This window comes from Hermetia illucens, chromosome 3 (genome assembly GCF_905115235.1).
Source record: "Hermetia illucens chromosome 3, iHerIll2.2.curated.20191125, whole genome shotgun sequence".
NCBI lineage: Eukaryota > Metazoa > Arthropoda > Insecta > Diptera > Stratiomyidae > Hermetia > Hermetia illucens.
Genome location: NC_051851.1, coordinates 126,673,425 through 126,701,202, shown reverse-complemented (window position 1 = coordinate 126,701,202; position 27,778 = coordinate 126,673,425). Strand labels below are relative to the sequence as shown.

General features: G+C 40.7%; 3 protein-coding genes across 3 annotated transcripts in view; 1 reads left to right on the top strand and 2 right to left on the bottom strand.

Annotated features, from left to right (window-relative positions):
• Nucleotides 1-256: 256 nt before the first annotated feature.
• Nucleotides 257-27,778, bottom strand: part of LOC119652128 — a 73,039-nt gene continuing 45,517 nt past the window's right edge. The window contains exons 4-6 of the mRNA XM_038056068.1: nucleotides 24,315-25,032; nucleotides 20,226-20,944; nucleotides 257-328 (exon numbers count right to left, since the gene is read on the bottom strand). Of these exons, the coding sequence (XP_037911996.1) occupies nucleotides 317-328; nucleotides 20,226-20,944; nucleotides 24,315-25,032 (1,449 nt within the window). The 3' untranslated portion in view covers nucleotides 257-316. The remainder of the gene's footprint in view (nucleotides 329-20,225; nucleotides 20,945-24,314; nucleotides 25,033-27,778) is intronic.
• LOC119651117 (protein G12-like) lies at nucleotides 5,299-6,028 on the top strand. The gene has a single exon (XM_038054490.1). It carries the CDS (start codon nucleotides 5,343-5,345, stop codon nucleotides 5,973-5,975), a length of 633 nt encoding a protein of 210 aa, XP_037910418.1. The 5' UTR covers nucleotides 5,299-5,342; the 3' UTR covers nucleotides 5,976-6,028.
• LOC119651121 lies at nucleotides 9,431-10,153 on the bottom strand. The gene has a single exon (XM_038054496.1). The coding sequence runs from the start codon at nucleotides 10,105-10,107 to the stop codon at nucleotides 9,475-9,477; it is 633 nt and encodes a 210-aa protein (XP_037910424.1). The 5' UTR covers nucleotides 10,108-10,153; the 3' UTR covers nucleotides 9,431-9,474.

The following is a 27,778-nucleotide window of genomic DNA, read 5'->3' as shown; positions in this document are numbered from 1 at the left end:
TGAACTAGAGAGGTAATGAAATAATTTCGCACGAAGATATGATCGGCTGCAGTAAAATATATTTTAAAACCAAACAACCCCTTATATGTTCTTCCCTTGTATTATCAAGGCCGTTCAAATAGCATTAATAGAACAGATTTAATAGAAGTGGGATATCCATTGCCCAAGGGCAAAGATCTTATTGACTAGGAGAAAGTTCGCTGGGCAGCCAGCTCTACACACTTCTACAAATATAAGAGAATCTTAAAGTCATGTTTAATAAAAAATATTGTTGAACTCAATGAATTTTATTAAGCGTTAATATTACTACAATCATTTAGTGGAAGATCTTGTTGATGGTGTCAATGATGAGGTCAACATCAACTCCCAATCCACGGAGCCGATCCTTCAAGTCAACGTAGGCAACATCAGCCTTAAGAGCATCAATGAGAGATCCAAATTCGTCAGAGTTGATCTTTTGGAAAGTCAATTGGACATAGTAGTCGGTGGCCAACTTTTCATCTAAAAGAGCCTTCAAATCATCAACGGGGATGAGAGCGAGGATGTCCAACAAGAGACCACGGAATCCACCAGCACGGACAGTGGCACGTGGGTGAGCACGGACTTCTGGGAATCCGAAAATACCGGCCAAGATGTTGAAGTAGTAGGCAGCATCGACGTACAAATCGGCACAGGCAAACTCCACAAGCGATTTGAATTCTGGACGATTTTGGAACATGACGACGATTTGGTGGAATTCGGATGATGACAAGTATTCCATGACGGCTTGGGTTTCTGGATCAGAGGTCATGGAAGTCAAGAGGAGTTCCAAAATTTTATCGGTTGGGATTATGGAAACGAATTCAGCCAAGACTGGTTGGAGACCACCACCGTTTGGAGCTTGACATTGGGGTCCTTCTGCGGCGAAGGCACCACAAGCCAAAAGAGCGACGAGAGCTAATACTTTCATGTTGGACGATTGATCTGGAATCTCAAACTGAAACTGAACTCCTCTTTGCAAGCCCCCCATTATATACCCCATCGGCGTTATTATTCAGCAATCATTAACTATGATATATCGATTAATCAGACGGTATGGAAAGTAGAGATTGTCGGGGATTAAAATGGATTATTGTTATAGCAATAAATTAAAAGTTTTTTAGTTGATAAAGTTTCAACTTTCTAAATTTTGGTTATATATTTTTCCTTGACAACAAGTTGTCGCCACGTCCTCAAAGGTGATAAGAAAGAAATTTTAAGAAGAATCTAGGCTACAAGTGAAATCAAACCAAAAAATTTGATACATACTTGGAAGTTTAATATGTGCTTGTTCGAATTCTCTGAAACCGACTTCAGGAATAAGTAGGGAACTACATGCGAAGTTTTCCAGAGAAAGACAAGGGGTTCGTTAATGCATATCGCTCATACAAATTCACCTGACTTTACCCCTAATGTTTCTTTTCAGCTACTCCGTCTACAAAGTTTTGTGTAAATATTGTACTTCACTGTAATGGGTCACTGGATCCTAAGTCCACATCCAGTTGATGTCGGACCGGATAAATTGGAGAATAACTTTCTATGTCTTTTTTGGCAGAGAAGAATGTTTCCTGTCAACACGGAAGTTGAACACATCGTATATATTTTCAAACTGTACATGGTTGGCTTTAAAGAGGTTTATAAACGTAGGAGATTAAGTTTCAAGAGCTTATATAATTATGACAAACGAAGATCACGCCCCTTTATCGCTCAATTCAGATAGCTGGCGTTGCGGATTTTACTTAGGTTTGATATAAACATGGATTCTTCAGGTATAGGGTTATGATTTGCATATAAATACTTAGCCTGTATATTTGTGTATCGATTCTATCGTGAGTAGAACCTGGAGATGGATATAACGCGCTGTCAACCTGTACAATCCCAAATTCCGAATAGGGGCATACATATTGATATGTGTTGATGCACCTTTTTGCTCGCTGGCCATGGACCAGAAAACCAAAGCTGACCCTAACCTTCAAGATCTAGGAGGAAATGTCAGCAAAATCACATGTTTTGTCAAGTGAAATTATATTTGAGCTGAAAAAATCCAGCTTTTGCCCAAGCTGATCGGCTGATCGCTTCACTAACTAGGCTAAGAACTCACTTAGGAGAATGCCACAGTATGGGCACAAAAACATGAGATTTATACTCAGTGCAAGGATCTCAGCAAAGTGTCATTCAGAGCAGAATCCATTGTTAGTTTGAGAAAAACCTATGGCAGTACTCAAATCGCCACAATGCGATTTCCAGTGTAAGCAGATTCCAATAAAGAAGGGTTTCCACTTCGCAAAGACATGAACCATTGACATTGATCAATCCGATCGATGCAAAAGGTGCGGACAGAAAGGCCATATTACAAAAAAGTGCAATAGGGACTCCAAATGACTGTTGGGTGAAGGAAAGGAGGGACGAGATAACTGACGTATTACCGGAAGTGGAAAAAGCTCGAAATTCAGAAAGGTGTTATCTCCAATGAAAAAATGAAGTTTATCTAATTAAACTGCAATTATTGCAGAGTCGGTCAGAATTCACTCGAAACAGACCATCTATGAATTTGACACTGAAATTGCTACTACAAGTGAATCATACAGAGACTCCCACGGTGGCGACGTATATATTCAACGATCGGAGCGGCAGAATGGCCGTGCGGACGCCAAGCTACTCGTATATATAGTAATCCATCATGAGTCATTCGGCCAGTTGTTTTGCGTGGGCGAAAATACGCCGTGGTACGTGTACGGTAGTTACTGGTAACCCAATCTCACATTGTTTGAGTTTGAAAACATGTTAAACAACTTTGTTCACGAAGAGATCTTTAAGAACTTTAAGATGTTGGTTGTTGAATGGACAAGCAGAGAGAATAACGCGAAGGACCGAAGCCTATACGAGATCTTTGCCTAGTTAGCTAACGATAGTAATGTAAACACCTTTCGAAAAGGACTTTGCCTTAATTGTACACCTGACTTTGGTCAACCCTACACAGGTGTGTGGTGTGTCTTGCCACGTTAGGACTTTGGAAAGGACTTTGCCTCAATTGTACACCTGACCTTGGTCAACCCTACACAGGTGTGTGGTGTATCTTGCCACGTTAGCGAAGGCCATTATCTTCGAAATAAGGAGTTAACCACATGACCGGGAAACAAGATATTTAAAGCTAAAAAGAACATCAGGTTTGTCTATAAAAGCATTGGACAAGCAAACCTTCGTAGAAGTCGAGCTAGAGCAACCTACTTCGTCCTGCGGATAGAGCTTTCTATGTCGCTCACTGTATCGCCAAAGCATGTGACGCATTCATACCCAGGAAATGCGCACTCCCTAGTAGATGATACCAGCCAGCCTTCGATCAGCCTACCAACGAGCCAGATGAACGGCTCAAAGGGCGGCATTGAAAATCGATCAGGTACAGGTAAGCTCGCCATCCAGCGGAGCAGGAGGGAATTTTTTAAGGAATTCTGTTCTGAGGTAAAGATAACTCGTGGAAAGCGCTGATCACGTACCCCATCCTCTTCCTAGAAATCATCAAATCACCAGCAGCAAGATAAGGGCGCTAACTCCTTTCAGAGCTTCCCTCCTATCTCGCTGCTACTATCGATAGCTAATTACTAGAACGGAAGCTCTGGTATACCACCAATGACGGGCTCCAGTACGGGTAGACGGTTAGGCAACTATTGTGGAAAAGCTTGTACAATGATGTACATACTTAATATCCCAGTTCTGAAGGAGACCATGGTGGTGGGTGACACCGATGACATACCACTCGTTGTGATCGCAAAGCATCTCGAAGGCGCTGATACCTGTTCATGGGGAGCAATCAGTACTGTTGAGGTCTGGTTTGAGAGGGTCGGGTTGACACTTACGGAGGAAAAAGCGGAAGTAGTCCTCATCACCAAGCGCTGTAAGAAAAATTGAAATTGCATTATAAATGGGAGTCATCACTTCCTAGCTGGCTATCAACTATTTGGGAGTGATGGCAGACGCAAAGCTTAGCTATAAGCAGCACATAGAGTATACTTGCGAAGAGGCGTTAACTACTAGTATGGCAAGAATGATGTCGAATGTAGATGCAGTGGTAAGTTCCGTCATGTTGTATGCAGTCCCAGTTTGGGGAACCACGCAGTATATCTTATCTAACACACAAATTGAGTGTGATCTGCAGATTAACAGAGTCAGGGGTGGTTTCAGTGGGTAAAAATCGCACGAATTAGCATGTCCAGGTCATGCACGACGCACCAAGAAAAATATTTTCTTGTCAATTTCCTGGCGATATGTTTGTTCACTTCTTCGGGAACTATTGAAGTTCTTCACAAACTATTAGTACGTTATGAAATTCCAGATATACTCTATTAAGTGCCGCAAAACCCAATTTAGCTCGTATAAATTCGAGAAGTTCTGACATTATAAGAAAACATATAAACATTATCCAGCCTCTTGTAGTTTTCATCTGGATTCGCGTACCATACTGGTCAATATAATAAACAAGTCGGGAAACCGGAAGCTGGTCGCTTCAGGGATGAAAGGTTTTGTTTGCTTCTTCTGTGAGTATATTTGAGTGTAGAACTATCCCATTTGTATGTAGCCCGTTATGTACATGCATTTAGCATGTCAGATTCAGTACTTCAATTTATACTACTACCAACTTTCATAACTCTAGGACAAATTTATGGGGGTATTTTGAGGCCTGGGCGCCACGTAGAGACACCTTCATGAGGGTAGTTTCTGACCCCTCCCACTCGCGGCCTTTATAACAAACCTCAAAACTAAGGCCGACTTCAAAAACTTTTTTGTTTTGCAAACAAAACCTTAAAAATGTATTGCAACCGTTCCCACTGTCTATTCAAAATGGGATTTTCTATTGGTCGCTGCGACAGAGAGAACTTAGCACTCAAAAATATTAGTCATTCGACATATAGCACACTTCTCTATCTTCTGATTGATTAAGATACCGCGTGTTACATAGTTTCTTCATTTAAGCCGAAGTTGTAAGTTCTGAAGGACTCGCGGAGAGAAAGTTGAAATTGATGTTAGTGATATGCATTAACGAGGACACTTTTTTGTCTGAAAAAGTCAGACCTATGATTCAATCAGCTTCGGAAAATTCTAACAAGCACATAATAATCTAGAAAGTTGAAAATTTATCAACTAAAAGACTTTTAATTTATGGCTATAATCTGTCGTAATCCCCTACAATCTCTTTACTTTCCATATCGTCTGATTAATCGATAACTCATTGTTGATGATAGCTAAATAGTAACGGAAATTGGTATATAAAGGAGGGATTGCAGAGAGGAGTTCAGTTTCAGTTTGAGATTCCAGATCAATCGTCCAACATGAAAGTATTAGCTCTCGTTGCTCTTTTGGCTTGTGGTGCCTTCGCCGCAGAAGGACCCCAATGTCAAGCTCCAAACGGTGGTGGTCTCCAACCAGTCTTGGCTGAATTCGTTTCCATAATCCCAACCGATAAAATTTTGGAACTCCTCTTGACTTCCATGACCTCTGATCCAGAAACCCAAGCCGTCATGGAATACTTGTCATCATCCGAATTCCACCAAATCGTCGTCATGTTCCAAAATCGTCCAGAATTCAAATTGCTTGTGGAGTTTGCCTGTACCGATTTGTACGTCGATGCTGCCTACTACTTCAACATCTTGGCCGGTATTTTCGGATTCCCAGAAGTCCGTGCTCACCCACGTGCCACTGTCCGTGCTGGTGGATTCCGTGGTCTCTTGTTGGACATCCTCGCACTCATCCCCGTTGATGATTTGAAGGCTCTTTTGGATGAAAAGTTGGCTACCGACTACTATGTCCAATTGACTTTCCAAAAGATTAACTCTGACGAATTTGGATCTCTCATTGATGCTCTTAAGGCTGATGTTGCCTACGTTGACTTGAAGGATCGTCTCCGTGGATTGGGAGTTGATGTTGACCTCATCATTGACACCATCAACAAGATATTCCATTAGATTCCTGTACTAATGTTAGGGTCTAATAAAGTTGTCAATAATTCTCCCTAAAACGTATATTAATTCAGGATGCTTATTGAGAGATTTTTCAACTTTTTTTTAAAAATAAAAATTAAACTAGTTTACTGAGTTAGGTTTTCACTGGTTATTCTATTCAACTATAAATTGATATTGAACAAGAGAAAACGTGGCACACCTTGCCTCAGATGGAGCGATGTCCAAACATCTTTTAGAGCTGCCGAAATGGCGGATCCCGTCGCAAAAACAGGATTTCTGGAGTCCATTATTAAGGTAGGCCTAGACAGGATACTGATTGTTGCTCCGTTGATGATGATAAGAAATTACAGTTAGTTTTCCCCATAAAGATATTATAAGTGAAATCAATGTTTCAATAAACCTTTTTCTGGTCTATCAAAAATTTTAGCCATGCGAGCCGGAAGCGTTCTATAATCGTATGCATGCAAAAGCTTCGAATTAGTGACGGTGTTAGCCAATCAACCATGACCGTGAGGTTGTGAATAAAATTCGGCTCAATAGGTTACGGTGGCCGGGTTACTTAATCCGTATGGATGAAGATGATTCAGCCCGGAAAGTCTATAAGGGCAATATCTATGATAGAAAAGGAAGACGAGGCAGACCCTGCAATGAGATGGAGCAATGGCGTAGGTCAGGACGCCAGAAAGCTTTTAGGGATATCGAATTGTTGGACCTCGGCGCAAAACCGGGATATCTGGAGCTCCTTATTAAAGCAGGCCTAGACGAGATACCGGTTGTTGCGCCATTGATGATGATAATGTTAGCCAAACTGAGAGGTATAAGGAGATACTTCTCCTTGGTTTACAAACATGCCCATTATATTCGAGTTCAGCACTTTTATACAGTGGGTTACAACCGTGACAAAGCGATAATGAAAAGAATCTTGTAAATTATGTGAGACCAGCGTACCAAGACGCATATCGCAGTTTTTGAGTGATAGTGGAAGTCACTTTCTATTCCTACTACCATATGACAGGTCCATGACCCGGTAAGGAAAGATGTCACGGCTTATTGAAATTTTCTCCGTTCTCTGGACAAAGCAGCATGAACAACGTCACCGAAAACAGGAAAAAATAATATTGATGGCAAGATGCAACCCAGGTGTACGCCGCCTTGGACCTCAAATTTTTCTGATATAATACCTCGATCTGCGAATTATATAAAGGAGCACTCAACATCTACGAACCGCTTCGGTCACGCTGCTCCCAGGGCAGAGGTGAGGCAGCGTCTGATGATTTTGTCTCTGCCCTGGTAAGAAACAGTAAAGCCGTCATCGCCTGACATTTTTTTAAAATTTGGGTGCTAAGCACTAAACGAGGGGTCCGTGGACCAACAAAAGAGGGAGTAAGTTGCTCCCCATTTGGTCGGTCCGGGTACATGCATACAGCAGTATGCAATTCACTAATCTGGCTAAAAGTAGTCTATGTGTGTATTAAAGGCACTTGTGTCAATGCTGAGCCTGTATCCAGTAGGAACCAGTACCGGTGCGCTAGTTACAGCCGGTTTCTGATGGTGGTCGCCAAATCAATCCGCGCCTGAAGAAAACCATCCATTAGACCCACATAGTAGATTCTCACGGAAAACCCGCAGGAAAGTTTTCACACGTATTAGCCCAATATTCTCCAGAGTATCCTTTATAACAGTGGTTCATTACCGAAATTGAGGATCCACAGTTCTACAGAATAGATGTTCTAGTAATCTGAATTTTCTCTTGTTGATTTTAAAACTTCCCTAACAAATGCATAATAGAAGTCCGAAGATTGCGCATCCTTCTTACTGCCCTTCAGAGCCGGTACTCTAACGTGCGACACCCAAGTCTATGGAAGATATGGTAACGTTGTTCCATTTTAATATTCACTTCGAAGATCACAATAGTTAGGAAAATATTCGATCTGTCGGCTCCACTGCCTAGCAGTATCCCGTAGGCAGTGCTGAAATTATTCTGGGCACTGTTGTAGTACTTCCGAGTGGTGACTGCGTTATTAAAGTTTTTATTCGCATTTTTTCTTGTCCCGCTGCTGCAGTATTACTTGCATGACATTAAGCTCGTTTTATATTGTAAATTTAAACCGAAGAGAGTTATTGTAACTTTGTCAGTAATAGTACGATTTTGATCAAATTTGCTTCATCTTTTCATTTTTTTCAATTGAGCAGTTTCTGAGCATGGGTCCTTGAAAGTGGTCGGAAAAATGTATTTGACGAGAAACAATACAATTTAGGCGGTTCCGATGGTTTTAGACATTATCATCACTATTTGCGGAAGGAACTCCTAATACTGAATAAGCGTCAAATGAGCCATAGTGGAACCATGATATGGAAAGAAATTAACAGCATAATGCCGCATTTTACACCACCCATGTCGTGCGCCAATATTTTCCCGAGCGATAAGGTGACGTTCTACAATGGTCAACAAGTTCCTCAGACATAATCTCTCAATATCTAAAATTGCAAGCATGTGGGCGAAGTTAGTAACTTTAGTTTTCGTCGAAGGACAGCAGTGCGCAACTGTAGCTGAAAAATGGAATGAGGAAAGCATGACCGGAAATCGACCAAAATTACATCAGAAATTTGCATTCCTCTTTGCTAAAATGAACCACTTATTATTAAGGTCTAGCCACAGGTTCCTGTCCCACCTACCAGTTTTGATCGCATTCCAATGCTCTTAGCAGGTTAGTATTCTCTGGACCTGATCTTTGGGTACCGGTAATTCATCTAGAGTCTCCTCTAGATTTATTATTTGGTGCACAAATCTTAAATAAGGGAAGAACATGTGTTCCATGCAATGCTATTTGGCGGTTGTATCTAGATGAAGTAACCAATTTCACAGTGTATGGGTGCTGACCGCAACCTATATGGCCAGTAAGAAACTGAATTGGGGTTATGATCGATTTCGTCTATCATCTGTTTATAGTCCTACCCTGCCCCTTTTGGTCTTCTTCGTGTGCAATAAAAGAAAGTTGTAGTGAGAGAATTTTTTTTCCTGATAAAATGGCAGATGTATTGAATAGTTCACCGGGAAACATATAGTCTTCTATTTTCAGCCATCGACCAGGTTCTGAAGAGATATCACAAGACAAGGGATGGGGGAAACAGATCGATGAACGTACAGAATTGAAGGTTCTGTTGCTTGATGGACCTTTTCCTCACGGTACTCGCTGCGCTCCTCTGAGCTTTATATTTGATGCCTTTGACATTAAGGAAAATTTTCTTGAATGGTGCTTTCTCCTTTTTCTGAAATATCTGCTTGAACAAGCGCAGTGGAAAATTGACCACTTTCGTCTAAACAAGGAGAAGTAGTCACTAGTAGTGGTCGGTTAAGAAAGCAGATTAAATACAGCGTCGTATAAAGAAATATTCCAAAGGAAAAAATTAATTATTGTTTCTAGACCTGCGAAAGGATTGAGCTAAACGGAAAAGTATACAATTCATTTGATTTATTAAGTATTAACAAAAGTACAGTTATTTAGTGGAAGATCCTGTTAATGGTGTCAATGATGAGATCAACGTCAACTCCCAATCCACGAAGATGTTCATTCATGTCAATGTAGGCGTCATTGCCTTTGAGAGCGTTAACAATAGATCTGAATTCGTCAGAGTTCATCTTTTTGAAAGTTAATTGGACACAGCAATCGGTGGCCAACTTTTCATCCCAAAGGGCTTTGAGGTCATCGAGTGGGATCAGATCAAGGATTTCCCGCAAGAGTCCATGGAATCCACCACCACGGGCGATGACACGTGGGTGAGCACGGGCTTCTGGGAATCCGAAAATAAAGGCCAACACGTTGAAGTAGTAGGCAACATCGATGTATAAATCGTTACAGGCGAAGTCCAGAAGCGATTTGAATTCTGGGCGATTTTGGAACATGATGAGGATTTGGTGGAATTCGAATGATGACAAGTATTCCATGACGGCTTGGGTTTCTGGATCAGAGGTCATGGAAGTGAAGAGGAGTTCCAAAATCTTTTGGATTGGGCTCATGGAGATGAATTCTTCCAAGATAGGTTGGAGACCACCACCGTTTGGAGCTTGACATTGAGGTCCTCCTGCGGCGAAGGCACCACAAGCCAAAAGAGCGACGAGAGCCAATATTTTCATGTTGGATGATTGATCTGGAATCTGAAACTGAAACTAGGTTTATCTGGGTAGGCACCTATTATATACCCCATGGGCGTTCAAATTTAGTTACCACTAACTGCAATTTACAATTCGATGTAGGAAGTAAGGATTGCTAAAGTATTAAAAGATATTACTGTCGGTTTTAGCAATAAATTAAAATTGCATTGTTGATGAGTTGTTAGATTTTCTATATTTTTATTATAAAAACCGCAGTTCCTTGACAACAGATTAATACTGCCAATTTTATGTATTGGTATTCATAAAGCATACCTCGGCCGCATAACATAAATCTATATTATGTGTACTTGTGGTGAAATTTAATATGTATCTATTGGAATTCCACCTATCTGAGCTCGAGAATAAATGTATATTGAACATGGACTATGGGACCAAGCTGTGAATTTCAGAAACCTATATGTATACAGAGTTGGTCAAATACATAATTAGGAGCACTAGTTACGGCTCGACTATCGACATTATGTTCATAGGGAATTATTTATTTTTAAGGTTTTATTGAAAACAAATTAAAATCGGTTTTCTGTCTGTCTGTCACACTCATTTCCGCAGGAATGGTTTGGTGGAATTTGGTGGAAAGTTGAAAACTGTGAATCCCTTTGTATGTAGTGAGTAGCATGGTTTTATATTGCGTTTAAGGAAGCGTCCTCAAGCCTGCAGCTATGTGGGGTATCAAATGAAATGTTTTCAAGAATACTTTCCGAAGTAGATGTTAGTGTTAATATCAGTTGTAAAGAGGAGAAGTGCGGGGAGGGGCCTTTCTAAGAACCTGTTCTCAGAAAGTACCCAGCAAAATATCATGGTGGTCCCTCCACAAGGTATCTAGTCCTCAAAATACTGGCTGTTACGATATCAGTTCATACCACCACATTTGGAAAATTTTTTACTCGCAGCACGCTTAAATTCACTGTAGGTTCGTAAAATTTTTTAGTAAAGTAGACTTTAACAGAAAGCGTCCTATTGAAAAGTTCATACTATTACTAACAAAATTATAGTAGATCAAAATTGCCATTTCGCACCAAATAACTACTCGCTAGAAGATAAAATGTCTGTACAATGTCGAAATGAATATCATGTAGCCAAATATTCTTACATAGTCAACAAAACCTTTCATACCTGACGTATTCAGCTTCCGGTTTCCTCACTTGTTATGTTATTAAGTTATGAATAATTAATAAACTTTTATGTAGATGTTATAATTTGACAAGAAAGAAGAGAGGCAACGAATTCATATCCGGTAAAATATAAAATTCAGAAAAGTTCACTATTTCTTGGGAAACTAATTGAGGATACTTGAACTTTTGTTCTAATACATTCCAGTTTTTAAATATTATTCAAAGTTGTTTGTATTCAATTTAATGTAAACACAATATTTTGAGGGTTTACGTATTTATATTTCAAAATTTTATTGCGTTTTTGTGAGAGACTAGCTCTTCAATGATGACGTCGTTGAAATATTCTACCGCATTTCCTTCATATTTAAGAGTAACTCATCTCCTCCTTTCAAGGTAAAAACAAAACCTTATTCAAATCGATTTATTGTTTGTCCGTCTGTCATACACATTTTTCTTCAAAATGGCTATTTCCATTCCAACGAAATTTAGTGGGCGTATCGGAATTATGAAATACCATGCATACAGCGAATGACATAAATTTACGTGGATTTAAAAGGGGCTTCACATTACACGGGGGATGCAAAAGCTTTTTCTCCGCAATGTTCCCGTGGCTATTGGTTTCAAAATTACCACAGTTGAAACTTATCAATTTCGGGTGCATTTGCTACATTTAAGCCATGCAAATGAGATGCTGGCGTCATAATTAACGAAAATAATTGACACAGAACACAATATGTGGAATATTTTGCATTTTTAGCTATGTACGAATGGAGAAACGTGTATAGAGGTACTTTAGTACTTTAGGTACCCCGACTTGTTTGTTGTTTTCTCTAAAGCTGTGTCGACAATTGCCCAGAAATTTTCGATCGGGGAGAAACCATATTAGGAGTGTAAGTGTAATCTTGTGATGTTTAAATTATTTGAAATAATTAGAACTTGCCTTTTTCTACTAACTGGTAATGTTTATTAAGCTTACTGATATTTCGGGAACCACTTGTTCCCTTCATCAGTACTAACAAGTCTCACTTATAAGCACTGATGATATTATAATAGCAAATGGGAAGTGGCAAGTCGCAATTATTTCACAGTAGGAGGTTTATCGGAATCGAGTTTTCTTTTATAGGATATACCGCCAACTACCCCAGGATATGAACTTCAAAGTGAAATTTGCGATTCTTTAGATTTTATCAAACCAGATCCGAGGTATTATTGGGTTCAGGCGCAGACTCGAATATCCGATCTAATGTGATATTTGAATTTGACTGGCCTCCAATTAATTCTTCCCACAAAAAATGCCAAAAAAGTGTGTGAGGATAATCCACATTAGAAGGCTTATTTTCACGTATGTTTTGGGGATTTTTTCTTAGAAAGAGAAAATGATTGGAATTCGATAAAATCCGGACATTGTATTGCTCAGATTCGGAGCTACTTTTGACAATTTTTGAAGAATTTGAGGCAAACATCAAAAAATTACGCGACGTTAGAGGTCTCCAACCGCGGGACGTGTAGCTACTCCGATTTTATCTGAAACAAAACAGTTTTGAATTTTATATTAATAACTTATTTTCTAAGAATATGAACCTCAATACGGGTACAAATAATCAAAATTAAAAATTTTGCAGCCATTGAAAAAAAAATTCAATTTACACCACTTTTTTTACAAATATAACAGAAAAGGCACCCTTAGAAATATGATATCATCCAAAATATTGATTTATATTTTTGGAAATTTTATAGAGAATCACACTCCCAAATTTCGTAATAATCGGTTTATTACTTTTTGAGCTAGAATTCCCGCAAATTTGGAAAACATAATTTTGAGAAAAACGCTTTTGAAAAAAGAATTGTTTGAAAAGTCACCCGGATAAAAAGATACTTTTCATTCTTAATTACTAACAAAGTCCAGATGCACTCGTAGAAAAGATTGCAAGATTACGTAAGGACATAAAGCGAGTCTAAGCTTGTACCCGTTAAGCGCTTAGTTCGACGCTTATAAAATCTAGAGGAATACGAATTTCATTTTGAAATTTTGGCAGGATATTCTAGAATAGCTAGGTTAATGATCTATTTATTAAAAAAATGATTCTGAAAATCTCCTAATTTGGTTTCCCCTTAAATCAAGGCAATGTTTTGAGCCATTTTCATGCATAAAAACGACTTCGTTGACAAATATTCGGCAATGTATCTTGATACATACGTTATTCTTTTTTTGCAGTTACTCGACAAATAGGGCTCATTACAAATCACAGAGGACCGACCCAAACCATTATATTCCCTACACAATGGCTTATGGTCTTTAGAGCATTGCATGGGTACAGTTCTTTATTTGGGGGTACGACGCACATTTGATCCTACCATCTGACTCAAACAAGTTGAATTTAAATTGATCACTTCAAACTATGCTCTCCCAGTTTATTAATTTGCTAGCTAACAAACCGTAAAGTAATCGACGTCTTAACGTCCTCGTTGATATAGTGTGACTTAATTCATTTATGAATTTGCATACAAGTCAGAAAAGGATGAGCTTTCCTGTTTTTGGTAAATTATTCAATTATCAGCACCCTTTTTATCGCGCTTCGTTTCTCAGGTTTTGTATAAAACAGAACATTATTAAAATCGGTTCAGTGTCCGCCGTCTGTCTTTCTATTATACCCATTATCTCAAAAACCGTTACACCTATTGATATGAAATATGCTCGAAAGGAGGGAACTGTGAATCACATCGCATGTAATGAGGAATCGTTGACACAACAATCCATACTGGATCAGGACCTTGAAGTATGTTAGAGCACTTTATTCAAGACCGTAACGGTGCACTACATTACACTGTAGGAGACAATGTGGTCAGCATTGCACTCGCCCGAGATTATTACCCTGATTTGACTCAGCTATTCATTCACAGCTGAGTCGATTTGAATCCGACGTCAAATCACAATACAAATTCCACTGCCACCAGTGAGATTTGAACCGCGACCTTCCGTAAGACAGCCTTGTGCTTTAACCACTCAGCTATCCGGACACATAAACACACACGGAACATAGTTCCACCTTAAGTTTAAAGGGGGTCTCCATGTATTCAAAAAGGCGGTTTCGCATTTTTTGTCGAATCTATTCAAGTGGTCAAATCGAAGGTCTCGATGCAGGAGGGAAAGGCAGAGACTGGACAGTGATAATTGCTTTCAGAGTCGATTTTGCAAAAATTACTCAACCCAAAAATCCTAAAAAAAGACACATAATCACCTCTGCCAATATCTGCTTACGAAACAAGGATATCCGTGATCGACATGGGGTTGCACCGATCGTGAAAAAATTGTGTGAGACGCGTTTTCGTTGGTATCGTTACGTAATTCGCCCTAGCAAGAATTCAATTACCAACCAAAAAGCTACAGCAATCTCTAGTGTTGGAGAAGCGTATCCATTGTGTAAAATTGTTGTACAGCGATCCAAACAGTAAAATTTAAGTGCGGCAACTATACCAAAACCGCATACTTCAATCAAGTTGGACACGACCTATCTTTACAATCGTGCGTGCAATATAGAATTAAACACAAAAAATCAAACAAAAAGTCCGCGAAATAAACGCACGAAATGGTAAAGCTATTAGTCATTGTGATATCCTACTGTAAAACATTACCCCTTCAGAAAAGCAAAAGTCCTTATTAACCGTTTCTTTGAAGCTCGCCCACCCCTCACTAAAGCTTTGAAGTTAATGTTAATGCATAAATCGCCCTGAAGCCAATTAATTGTACTCCGAAAGAACTATTTAAACTACATTATTCCAACGCACACCACCAGACTCCGTGGCTCCATTTCACCAATCAAGCAGCGCAAAAACAAGAAGTCGACCGACCCATCCTATCATCACGTAGCTTCCTGAACGTGCACTTCTCCGGGAGATGAAAGTGTGCTCAAATCATATCCGCCCCTAAGAACAAGAACATTAACTACTTCTTGAGGTAGGCTCACCTCCATCCTTTCAACGTCCCCCAAAATCATGGAACGCATCATTAGCGCTGTGGTGCGTTGTTGTGATGCTACAAACTCCTAAGAGAATGACTGCTGTTATAAGAGCAAGGGGACAGAGTCCAGCTAGCCCAGGTCTTTAGAGCCAGCCCGTAGCATTCACGAAAAAAATAGCTATCCCACCCTGCAGCTAGAGATCTCTTTGAGGTCCTCAAAGAATGGTTTACCTGGTGTCCGTAGCCTGACTCTAGCTAGAGTTAGATATACTTTTCGGCGAAAGTACACTCCATACCTCAGCGAAACTCAATAATGGCAAAGTACCATCATCGCCAAGTAAGAGTACTCAATATACAAAGTGTACACTATACAGAAAGGGAAACATCGAAAACTCGCTCCCCACCGTAGAATAGGATACAAAAACCAAAAATAAAAAGAGAAAACGCGAAAATTTCCTCTTCTTTGTGTAAACCTGGATCCATCACTTAGTTTCGACCTCCTTTATCTAAACAAATGCCGCAAGGCGATGATAAAATTACGACGAAATCCGCTCCGATTTAATCTTCCCAACCAACAACTCCTCCTCCCAATAGCGAAGAAAAAAAGGCCTTTTCAGCTCATCATAAAAATCAGGAAGCAAACATATCCACGTATAATATCAGAAGTAAGAAAGGGCGAAAAATTAGGCCGGGTGAGGGGTAACACCCAACACAACACAAAGGAAGATCAATGCAAGACATTTCTCAACGAAATCTAAGAGGTTTCTCCTGCGGAGTCTACACTTCAACTTTGAAATAATAGTTACCATACTCACAAGAATAATTCAACATTCATGGTAATTTATAACCCAAATAATTACCGTAATTTTTTTTTATTAAATATTGTGCTTTTGTTATTATTTCTTTACTTACTTACTTAACGTTTAGAAGAATAAATATTTTTATATAGGGCCTACAAATAAGTTCTGTCGGTTTTTTCTTTAAATTTGAAGCTTTATTGTGAAAAATTGGTTATACATTCATTGTTCAAAGTATTGCCCATCGCTAGCCACAACTTTCTTCCATCTTTCAGACAATTCATAGATACCATCGCGCCAAAAATTGGCCTGCTTGGCCGCTATCCACTCATCGAGCCATTTTTTGAGTTCGTCGTAATTGGAGAAGTGCTGGTCAGCCAAGCCATGCTGCATCGACCGGAACAAATGGTAATCAGAAGGAGCAATGTCTGGAGAGTACAGCGGGTGGGGTAGGACTTCCCATTTCAACGTTTCTAGATATGTTTTAACGGGCTGTGCAACATGTGGACGAGCATTGTCATGTTGCAAAATAACTTTATCATGCCTTTGCTGGTTTTGCGGCCGTTTTTTCTTGAGTTCGCGGCTCAAATGCATCATTTGACGCCGGTAGAGTTTGCCCGTGACCGTTTCGTTCGGTTTTAGCAGCTCATAGTATACCACACCCAGCTGGTCCCACCATATACACGGCATGATCTTCTCACCATGAATATTCGCTTTGGCCGTCGATGATGAGGCATGGTCGGGGTATCCCCACGTTGCCCGACGCTTGGGATTATCGTAATGGATCCACTTCTCATCGCCAGTAACTATTCGATGCAGAAAACCCTTCCTTTCTTGTCGTTGGAGCAGATGTTCGCACGTGAAAAAACGGCTTTCGACGTCTCTTGGCTTCAGTTCATACGGAACCCAACTTCCGACCTTTCGGATCATTCCCGTTGCTTTTGAACGGTTGGAAATGGCTTGCTGAGTGACTCCAAGTGTTTTTCCAAGTTCTTCTTCCCTTTGCGATGAATCTTGGTCGAGCAATGTCTCTAATTGTTCATCTTCAAAAATTGTTGGGCGTCCGGCGCGCTCTTCGTCTTCCAAGTCAAAATTTCCACTTTTAAACCGTCCAAACCACCTCTGACACGTTCGTTCAGATAGAGCATGGTCACCATAAACTTCCACCAAAATGCGATGACTTTCGGTTGCTTTTTTCTTCATATTGAAGTAATGAAGTAGAACTCCCCGCAAAAACACATTATTTGGTACAAAATTGGCCATTTTCGTTGATGAAAAAAGTATTGTTGTTTACACTTCAATTAAATAATTTATACTGACGTTTGTGCCTATTGACAGTAGGTTTCCGATGAATGTTTGGAAATGTGGATCAATGGAATAAAAAACAAGCTACGCCATCTATTGTGAAAACCGACAGAACTTATTTGTAGGCCTAATATTTTATTTATGTTTTGATCAAGAAAAGATAGAAAACTATACCTGCAAGTTGGAAGATAAGGTTAGTAACAATTGCTTCCGGGGAACTTAAAAAATGCGGGATGTTATTACCACTAATGGGTAGTAGTGACCTCCTATGCCATAAGGCAATGTTAAATCGGAAATAGGTTCATGGCTATGGCGTTAAAAAGTGAGTGAGTGAAGCTACCCGGAACGAAGCATGGGGAATATGAAACCGAGCACGCGACGGATTGTTTAAAGCTCACCAAGAAGAGGCACTTGATCATAGTTGGAATACTCATTGGTTGTTGCTAGTCAAACTATCTGCGAAGACTACCTGCAGATTCTGTGCGGGGAATGACAAATACTAAGATAAAAAGTCTCTTCTCCAAGATTATGTTATTTTTCTAAATATCTACACTTCATTTCGACTGCTTCCACGATATCAATTTTACTTACTCTCTTTTACTAACCCGATAAGATTGCACAAACATAAGTTTGTAGTTTTTCAAATATTTTTTCTCGTAAATTTTGCAGCTTCGTCTATTGGTAATTAGATGCATAAGTGCACACCTTATCGAAGGTGCGTTACTTATATAAGAGCATTGCCAGACGAGTGCCCGGATAGTTCAGTGGTTAGAGCACCAGGCTGTCATACGGAAGGTCGCGGTTCAAATCACACTGGTGGCAGTGGAATTTGTATCGTGATTTGACGTTGGATACCAGTCGAATCAGCTGTGAATGAGTACCTGAGTCAAATCAGGGTAATAATCTCGGACGAGCGCAATGCTGACGACATTGCTTCCTACAGGCAGGCAGGTTATGGTCTTGAATGAAGTGCTCTAACACACTTCAAGGCCCTGATCCAATATGAATTGTTGCGCCAACGATTATTATTATTATTATTGGCAGACGAGACAGCTTTATGCGCCCCGATAATCGACAAGCCAACCCGGTCTCGGATCATTCATAGCCGACCGAGTTTGGTTACGGGCGATTGTCGTAAGATGCTATTCAAGCGGACTTCTTTTTAGGTGGAACCACGTGCTTAGCTACAAATATCCCTCGAACGTGATTGGAAATGGTAGATGAAGGAGGAACGAGAGCCGAAACGAACCTCTCTGTCGATCAAGCGATCCAACTCTGCGTAGAGGCAGAAGCAACCTCTTCCCTGGACGAAACCGTAGCAGTAGAATCCAACTAGAAAGATAGCTCTCCCACTTTCGGGTGACAGCTGGAACATACAATCAGTCAATGATAAATTTACGGGTTGCAGCTCCAAACCTGCGAGAAGTAGTGAACGCGACATATAATCGAACGTAAGCGACCATCAGATGGTAATCCCTTTCGAGGGCGATGTCAGCGCCACTCTTGCTACGAACGCCTATGACGTGCAGTGTAGATCAGTTTAAACCAACTAACCTTATGGCAGATTCTGTGCTTGAACAATGTGCCAATAATAACGAGGTGGTGGAAGCTGCAGAAATCCTCGAACTTCCAACCATTATCGTTACCCTCGCCGAGGCAGTGTGTCGCCATCACATGTCCGAGCAAGGTGTTGTCAAATCTCACCTTGCCAGTTAGACCACTCATCATGATTACAATTTCACCTTTAGGAGGCCTCTACTGAAGTTCGTGAAGCTGCTCATAGAAAACGTATTTCTCCACTATATCGGAAGTCTCCGTTGACATATAGTATGGAAAAATTGTGATGTTCCTTCACCTGGACCAGAATCTTGCAGTTAAAAGCCTGTCAGCAACTGGCTCCCACGTCAATAGAGCAAGCCTTGCGGTAGCCGTCAGAATTAACCAACACCGACACCGGATTCACGTTTGCTATCAATTGGTTTTCCAGACTATAAAAGAACGTTGTCATAAGTGTGGCAAGAGAGAGAGAGTACTCTCCAGAATCCATCTAACTTCGTTTAGACTCAAAGTGTACAGCTTGCATCATTGCAGTTCTGGAGACCTTCGCTACCCCTGTCGAGGAGCGTGTGCATATTCCAGAAATCAACCATAGTCCATTTTAGATAACCAAACGTCGTAACTGTAAGGTCAGTCTCCATCCGAGGAATTGTTCACATTTCGGTAGCAGTAAAGTTTGAGAATTCGCAGATTGCCTGCCCGCAAAATGTCCATGGCTTTTAGTCGCCCCTTGCGACAAGCTGAGAGAACTTTGAGTGGATTCTTAAGCCCCAACGCACAGGGCATTTGAAATTCTGGAATAACCTCCTGTACGTCGGTTAAAATATAGCCACCAAATAAATGAAAAAAGGGAATATACGCTACTCAACAAGCGTATGTAAAAAGTGGAAATTAGCGTAATGCAGAGACATTTGGCCAAGGTTCATAACATCATCATATTGTGGTCACTTCCTTTCAGTAAAACTAACGAGTGGCTGGATAGCACAAGTCAATGTACATTGTGAGCCATGGAATAAGGTAGGATTTACATATGTAGCAGAAATGTCCCACTGATACACTAGATTGCAACATCATTGCTGACCCGATACGATAATATGAATGAGAAGAAGGATCATATTGCTAGACTACCAACGCGTTTCCATTAGCAGCACTGGTATTCTAGAAAGTTTTGATATCACTAACAACTAAATACGAACAAATCAAAAACTCATCCTTACCTTCAGTAAATGGCTACATATGTGCCTTTTGATTAAGATTGCCTTTTACGGGGATACGGGTTGAAACAAAAATATTTTGCATTTTAGTTACTTTATTAAAAATAAATAAGAGTCCAGTCTTTTAATGGAAGATCTTGTTGATGGTGTCAATGATGAGGTCAACATCAACTCCCAATCCACGGAGACGATCCTTCATGTCAACGTAGGCAACATTAGCTTTGAGAGAGTCAACAATAGATCCGAATTCGTCAGAGTTGATCTTTTGGAAAGTCAATTGGACATAGTAGTCGGTGGCCAACTTTTCATCCAAAAGAGCCTTGAGGTCATCGAGTGGGATGAGATCAAGGATTTCCCGCAAGAGTCCATGGAATCCACCAGCACGGGCAGTGGCACGTGGGTGAGCGCGGACTTCTGGGAATCCGAAAATACCGGCCAACACGTTGAAGTAATAGGCAGCATCGACGTACAAATCGGTACAGGCGAAGTCCACAAGCGATTGGAAGGTTGGTTGATTTTGGACCATGATGACGATTTGATGGAATTCAGATGATGACAAGTATTCCATGACAGCTTGAGTTTCTGGATCAGAGGTCATTGAAGTCAAGAGGATTTCCAAAATCTTGTCAATTGGGATCATGGAAACGAATTCAGCCAAGACTGGTTGAAGACCGCCACCGTTTGGAGCTTGACATTGAGGTCCTTCTGCGGCGAAGGCACCACAAGCCAAAAGAGCGACGAGAGCCAATACTTTCATGTTGGACGATTGATCTGGAATCTTAAACTGAAACTGAATTTGTCTGATTGGAGCCCCCATTATATACCCCACGGGAACCATAGTTCGACTATCATTAACTATAGTTTATCGGTTTATCAGTCGATATGAAAAGTAAAAGCAGCTGGTAGGGGATTAGAGTAGATTATTGCCGACTTTTGGTATAAATTAAAAATGGCTTAGTTGGTAAGTTTTCAATTTCTCGACGTACCTCTTTACTAAAAAAGTACATTTTCTTGATAAGAGTTTAGCGAGTGTCAGCATTCACGCACTGACAATATAAACTTGTATATTATATATATGTTTTAATTTATTGTGTGACTATATGTACCAAGTTTCGGTATTGAAATATGTTTTGTAGTTCTAAATTCTGTAAGTCTCTGATAATTGCTTCCTGAAGTTTATGAGTTTACTTTGATTCATAATGCGAAAAGAAGCCACTTCACATGACCCTCAATTATGTTTGACCACTATTTAGTCATTCCATCAACACCCACAACACCAGCTTGAGTACAAAAAATTCAGGCAATATGGTGCTGAATCTTTGTGCAGTGAGCCACTAGTGTATTCTGAATTGCCAATAAATATATAGGCGTGTCAGTTTTAAAATCACAATAGTGTCGAGCAAACGTATAGACTGCCTACGTAGGTTGCGATTTTTTGCCCATCCACCAACTTACAGGATATTGGAGAAATTTGTCTTGTCGGAAAAGTGCAAGTTAGGCAACATGTTGCAGTGAAAGGCTGCTGATCTGCGATATCGGATAGGTTAACAAATGAAACGTTGACCTCATTGAATAAAGTTACATCTTATGGGAAGGCAATGTGTCATTAAAGTAATAACACTGTAGGAAACGATTTTTTTTGAAAGGATGAAACTGATGCCCCTCAGATACAAAATGACATTATGAGCTGGAAAACGCAAGACTCGAGTGTCGATCGAGAGTGAAAATCCGCGAATCTTAAGAAGGTCGCGGTTCTAATCCAATGTTATCGCCCCCCGATCCGTCCAAGTTCCTTATAATCTATGTCGAATGAAACGTCTATTGAGGATGCGATCCATCGTGAATTTTCCGTCACGATCACGGCTAGCACGCATTGAGCTTTTCGCCTCCACGCACACCATCGAGACAACTGCTTACGAAGGCACTGAGCTTCTGAGTATATATTACCTCCATAAAGCAGCACAAAAGATCGATTGCGCAACGTAAATGAACACCAATGTTGGACAAAATGTATTTCCAAATTTTCAGCAAAATAGCAAAGGCGTATTTAGCGCTCCAAATACGTCGAGCGATATCAAGTTCTGTTTCGCTGTCTGCAGAAAGAACGCCATACAGATACTCAAATTTTCGGACGGAGTGCGGTGACTGTGAGTCAAACTGTGAACCTTGGTTTTGTTGGAGCTTGCCTGCAATCCGGCGCTCGTTGAATTCCTTTTCGCACACATGAGCATCCGAGCATGGCCTGGCAAGAGAATAAACAGGTGGCATCCGTTAATTTGGGGCTTTTTGAGAAAGAATGACATTGTGTGTTGAACCCAGCTGCACCGAAACCGCATGAAGGACGTCACCAACAGGCAAAATCAAAGGTATCGCTGATAGGATACAACTCCGCCGGACTTTTCACTTCACATTACTCTGAGCTCTAGATTACTCCTGTTGCTCTTGTTGGGTATGGTGAAAGTCATTCAAAACACAGTAGCCAAGCATTTAAGCAATGACTTCCAGCAATTAGACTCTTAACAAAAACAAATAAGAGGAAAAACCACTTGGCTCACCATTCGTCGTCTAGATCAAACATACTCTTTGCAAGAGATCAGTGAGTACTTGGAGCCCTAAAGCATCTTCAGAGTAACATCTGTGAAACCCTTCGAACAAAGAAGGTGAAGCATGAGGACCATCCTTCCGTTCAAATTATCCAGACCCAATTGGCAAATCATAATATTTGACCTTAGGGAGCAATTTATACGCTAGATAGACTTCCTTGTTGGACAATGACAAACATTATTAAAAAAATATTCCGTTGCATAAAACATCTTTCATTTCAGACTAGCACCCCCTACCTCCAGCGCAAGAAATAGCCGCGTACCTTGATCATTTGCTAAGCAGTAGCATTAACATAAACCATAAACCAAATATATATCCGTTCCGTGAAACTGCTCATGTTATTGACCACGATGTTGTCATCTTGGATGGAGAATAATGGACCACCCCATCACTCCTGCCACGCTAACTGGCGACTTATAGACTAATTCCTCAAATTTGAACTCTTCTAAAGCCATGCAGTATTGGATGATACCATAAACCACATAGTCAGTACACTAGAGTTATTCAGAAAGTGTACAAAGAACTGGTGCCGTTGGGGCGCTCACCTTTCGCAAATTCATTTTCCTCGTGAGCAAGACTCTCCAAGTCATACAATACGAGAGAACACTACGACGAAGACTGTTTAACCGTAGATACCACCGGAGGAGTCCTTCTTAGAAAAGATCTCCACACATAGAGAGCTTACAAGAATTTTCCATTAATTTGGCAAGGCTGTAGGTCGTAAAGACACACTCTCGAAAGAGTGGCAGAGGCATGTGATTTGCAGATTCCGCCTTCATCCTTCTTAGTTTTTGAGACCTTTTCGCTACTAAGACTAGGTTTCAGTTCCGCATGTCTAATTCTCGGTACTACCTCACTTTAAAATTTACCAACAAAACTTTATTAATGTCGGTTCACTGTCTGTCTGTCTGCCATACATACTTTTCTCACAAACAACTACCCCTATTGACAACTATGACCCCTGTCCCCAATGTTGTGAGTAACATCGTTCTGCACTGAGTTTCAAAGGGCTCGAGGGCTTCCATGCATGCGAAAGGCCGTTGTATCTTTTTTTTCTGCGAATATGGTTATGTGGAGTATCACATGGAAGGCTACGATTTGATGATGTTTCGTCTCCAACGCACTTAGCAGCTGTGGTTATGCGGGATCCGCAGGAGTTCGTTTTGAATCCTTTTAGAGTTTACTCTCATATAACTGCAAGAGGAGATTTGTGTGTTCTATTATTACCGGACTGCGGAGCACCATGTCAACCAGAGAGTAGTCCAAATGCACATTCGCACCACTAGGACGGTTTTCATTAATAGCACACCAATTTGACTGAAAGTTTTCCCATCTGGACAGACCCATTTTGCTTGTGGATTTCCTCTGGGCAATGCACGTACTTTCGAGAATCATTTCGTGCAACATTACTAGTTCGAAAATCCACAGCTCGTTGTCACTGGTACACCTATTTCTAAAGCCAATTACCTCTCAAACCACTAACGTTTTTCTTGCAAACGTATACATACATCATCATTTGACTTAGATTCACTTCTTCAGGGATACAGAGACGAAGACAAGTAAAACAAAATAGTTTGCGTTTAAGTTACTTTATTAAGCATTAATAAGAGTCCAGTCTTTTAATGGAAGATCTTGTTGATGGTGTCAATGATGAGGTCAACATCAACTCCCAATCCACGGAGACGATCCTTCATGTCAACGTAGGCAACATTAGCTTTGAGAGAGTCAACAATAGATCCGAATTCGTCAGAGTTGATCTTTTGGAAAGTCAATTGGACATAGTAGTCGGTGGCCAACTTTTCATCCAAAAGAGCCTTGAGTTCATCGAGTGGGATGAGATCAAGGATTTCCCGCAAGAGTCCATGGAATCCACCAGCACGGGCAGTGGCACGTGGGTGAGCGCGGACTTCTGGGAATCCGAAAATACCGGCCAACACGTTGAAGTAATAGGCAGCATCGACGTACAAATCGGTACAGGCGAAGTCCACAAACGATTGGAAGGTTGGTTGATTTTGGACCATGATGACGATTTGATGGAATTCAGATGATGACAAGTATTCCATGACGGCTTGAGTTTCAGGATCAGAGGTCATGGAAGTCAAGAGGATTTCCAAAATCTTGTCAATTGGGATCATTTCAACGAATTCAGCCAAGACTGGTTGAAGACCACCACCGTTTGGAGCTTGACATTGGGGTCCTTCTGCGGCGAAGGCACCACAAGCCAAAAGAGCGACGAGAGCCAATACTTTCATGTTGGACGATTGATCTGGAATCTTAAACTGAAACTGAATTTGTCTGATTGGACCCCCATTATATATCCCACGGGGACCATAGTTCGACTATCATTAACTATAGTTTATCGTTTTATCAGTTGACATAAAAAGTAAAGCGGTTAATAGTGATTAGAGCAGATTATTGCCGACTTTTGGTATAAATTAAAAACGACTTAATTGGTAAGTTTTCAATTTCTGGGCATTGTTATTATAATAAAAAAGTACATTTCGTTGATAAGAGCTTAGCGTGTGTCTACATTTACGCACAGGCAATATAAACCGATTTACTATATACATATCTATATGCATAAATCTATTAAGCGCCTATATTTTTTTTTTAATTTGGGTGTTGTAACTACACCAAGTATTTGGAATATGTTTTGTAATTATATAATTTCTATAAGTCCCTGGTAATTGCTTTATATGGAAATTTATAAATTTACTTTGATTTACAGTGCGAAACGAAGCCTACTTAACACTCAATTATGTGCTGAGAGAGCATTTCAGTGGAGCTGCCTTCTGGTGGGGGCAGACCGGTTTGGGTCACGGTTAATTTTTGGACCGTGTTATTGTGGCATTAAAATAACATACCCACATAACTTTGATGGGCTGAATCTGTCGTCTTTCTGACCGCCAGGCGTTTGCATCAAGGATTTCAACTGCCGCCGTCCTTTTCAGCATACTTACCTCCGTTCAAATCATACTACCAAAATTTGAGACGCCTCAGGACTAAGGTGCTAGATTTGCGCATATCGGCCGCATTCTCATTGCAGGATATTATTTGCCTCACTGAAGCCTGGCTTAATAGTACTATTTTTAACTCTGAGCTTCTCGATGGGTATCCAATTCTTCGCTGCAATCGCGATGTGCAGTGATCGGGCAGCTTCATAGGTGGGGGTGTTTTAGTTATAGCATCTTCCTTTTATCCATATTATATTACTAAGAACCTGCCCCTATGAGCCAATCACTACTTGCGTTTTCCCTTGAGTTTTGTCCCCTTCTAGTGAAAGAATTTGTTGATGATTGGGCGAATGTTCTCTCAACTAAATATCCGGGTCAGCTAGTCATCCTCTGGGGAGATTTTACTAATATTTCCCTAGTTTTTAACAAAATTTTATACTAAAGGGACTTTCCAGTCAATTGGAAGAAGGCGCGTATGATCCATTATCTTACATAAAAAAGGCGATGCCACCTTAGCAGAAAATCACCGGTCCATATCACTCTTTTGATGGGTGTGTAAAATTCTGGAAAAATATGTCAAAGACTGCCTTTCATCTTGCTTCGTATATCTCATTGTGAAGAACCAGCATGGGTTTCAAAGGGGGCGCTCGATCGTAACTTACTAAATTCGATGCTAAATCCGTCACTAGAGGAAAAACGTGCATTCAATTTATACTGATTTCTTCAAGGCTTCCGATTCTGTTGATTATTTCTCGCTCCTCGTCTGTCTGTACTTTCCTGGTTAAGATTTCACTTATGTGATAGGGTGCGTACGGTTTCCTTCAACAGTTGCATCTCAGCACTTTTTTCCTTATCTGGAGTTCCGCAGAGTGATATTCTTAGGTCACTCTATTCTCCTTGTTTATTAATGGGCGGTCAACGTCACGATGGAACATAAAACCTGCGAAACGCTTGCTAAACTAAAACCAGCAGTTCTACTACCAAACCCTATCTCAATCTCCACGTGGTGACTGCTGGGAGTTCTTTCTTCATGAAAAGCTGCAGACGGAGAAGGATGAAGGCGAATCTCTTGCGCCTAAAAACGGGACAAATTGTACCAACTGGTCATTCAAGTTGGGGGTTTAGTAGGGCTGACAACCCCACATGAAAAACCGATGTTACGAAGCCTCGGACAGGATAACCTCTGCGACGAACCCGGTAACAGCAACGGAACAACAATTTCCACATTTTCTCATGGAACGTGCACTGCCTGTACAGACTGAATGCTGCTGAGCAACTAGCCGATAACCTGCCCCAATATAAGGCTGTAACAGCATTGCAAGAGATGCGCTGGCCAGGGATCGCCACTACACCACATATTATAGTGGCCATCCAGTAAACCATGAGCACGGAGTAGGTTTCTTAGTCAGTTAAAAAATGAAACCTGCTGTTGTCAGCTTTTCAAATATAAGCAAAAGGCTATGCATTCTGCGTTTGCGAGGCAAGTTTATAAATATAAGCCTCATAAACGATCACGCCCCTACAGAGGGGACTGCAGAGTCGGAGAAGGATATCTTCTAGGAGGCAGTTGAGCGGACTCTCGAAGCCTGTCCAAAGTAGGCTATCAAAGCAATACTTGAAGATTTCAAGTAGGGGCGGAGCCCGTATTCAAGCGATAGGTCGGCTCCCATAACTTACATAGGGATACAAATGATAACGGACTGCGGATTATTCAGTAAGCAGTATCGCACGAAACGGTTGTCGGAAGTACCTAAATATTATAGTTTGCGCCTTTCCAGACAGGACCACTTTCAACCAGATTGACCCCGCGCTCATTGAACGCCATTAACACTCAGCCTTCATGAATACCAGAACATATAGGGGGCCGATATAAACTCGCATCACTCTCTCGTTGGTCCCGGGGCACTACGGGCTCGAATCACAACACCACCTAGAATCCCCTCTGGCAATCAGGTGAGAGTGAATACTCAAGCCACTCACAACACAGCCCTGTGTAACACTTATAAAGGGGAAATGGATGCCGCAATATCCGCAGCTAACAGATGTCCTGGAGATGAAGTAGAAACAAATGGTCTTCACAACCACCTGAAGAACGTCATCATTGATACGGCCACAAACATACTTGGCCCTA

Bases quoted from the DNA above. Each gene is read 5' to 3' on its own strand.
- LOC119651121 (XM_038054496.1), bottom strand. From the start codon at position 10,107: ATGAAAATATTGGCTCTCGTCGCTCTTTTGGCTTGTGGTGCCTTCGCC.
- LOC119651117 (XM_038054490.1), top strand. From the start codon at position 5,343: ATGAAAGTATTAGCTCTCGTTGCTCTTTTGGCTTGTGGTGCCTTCGCC.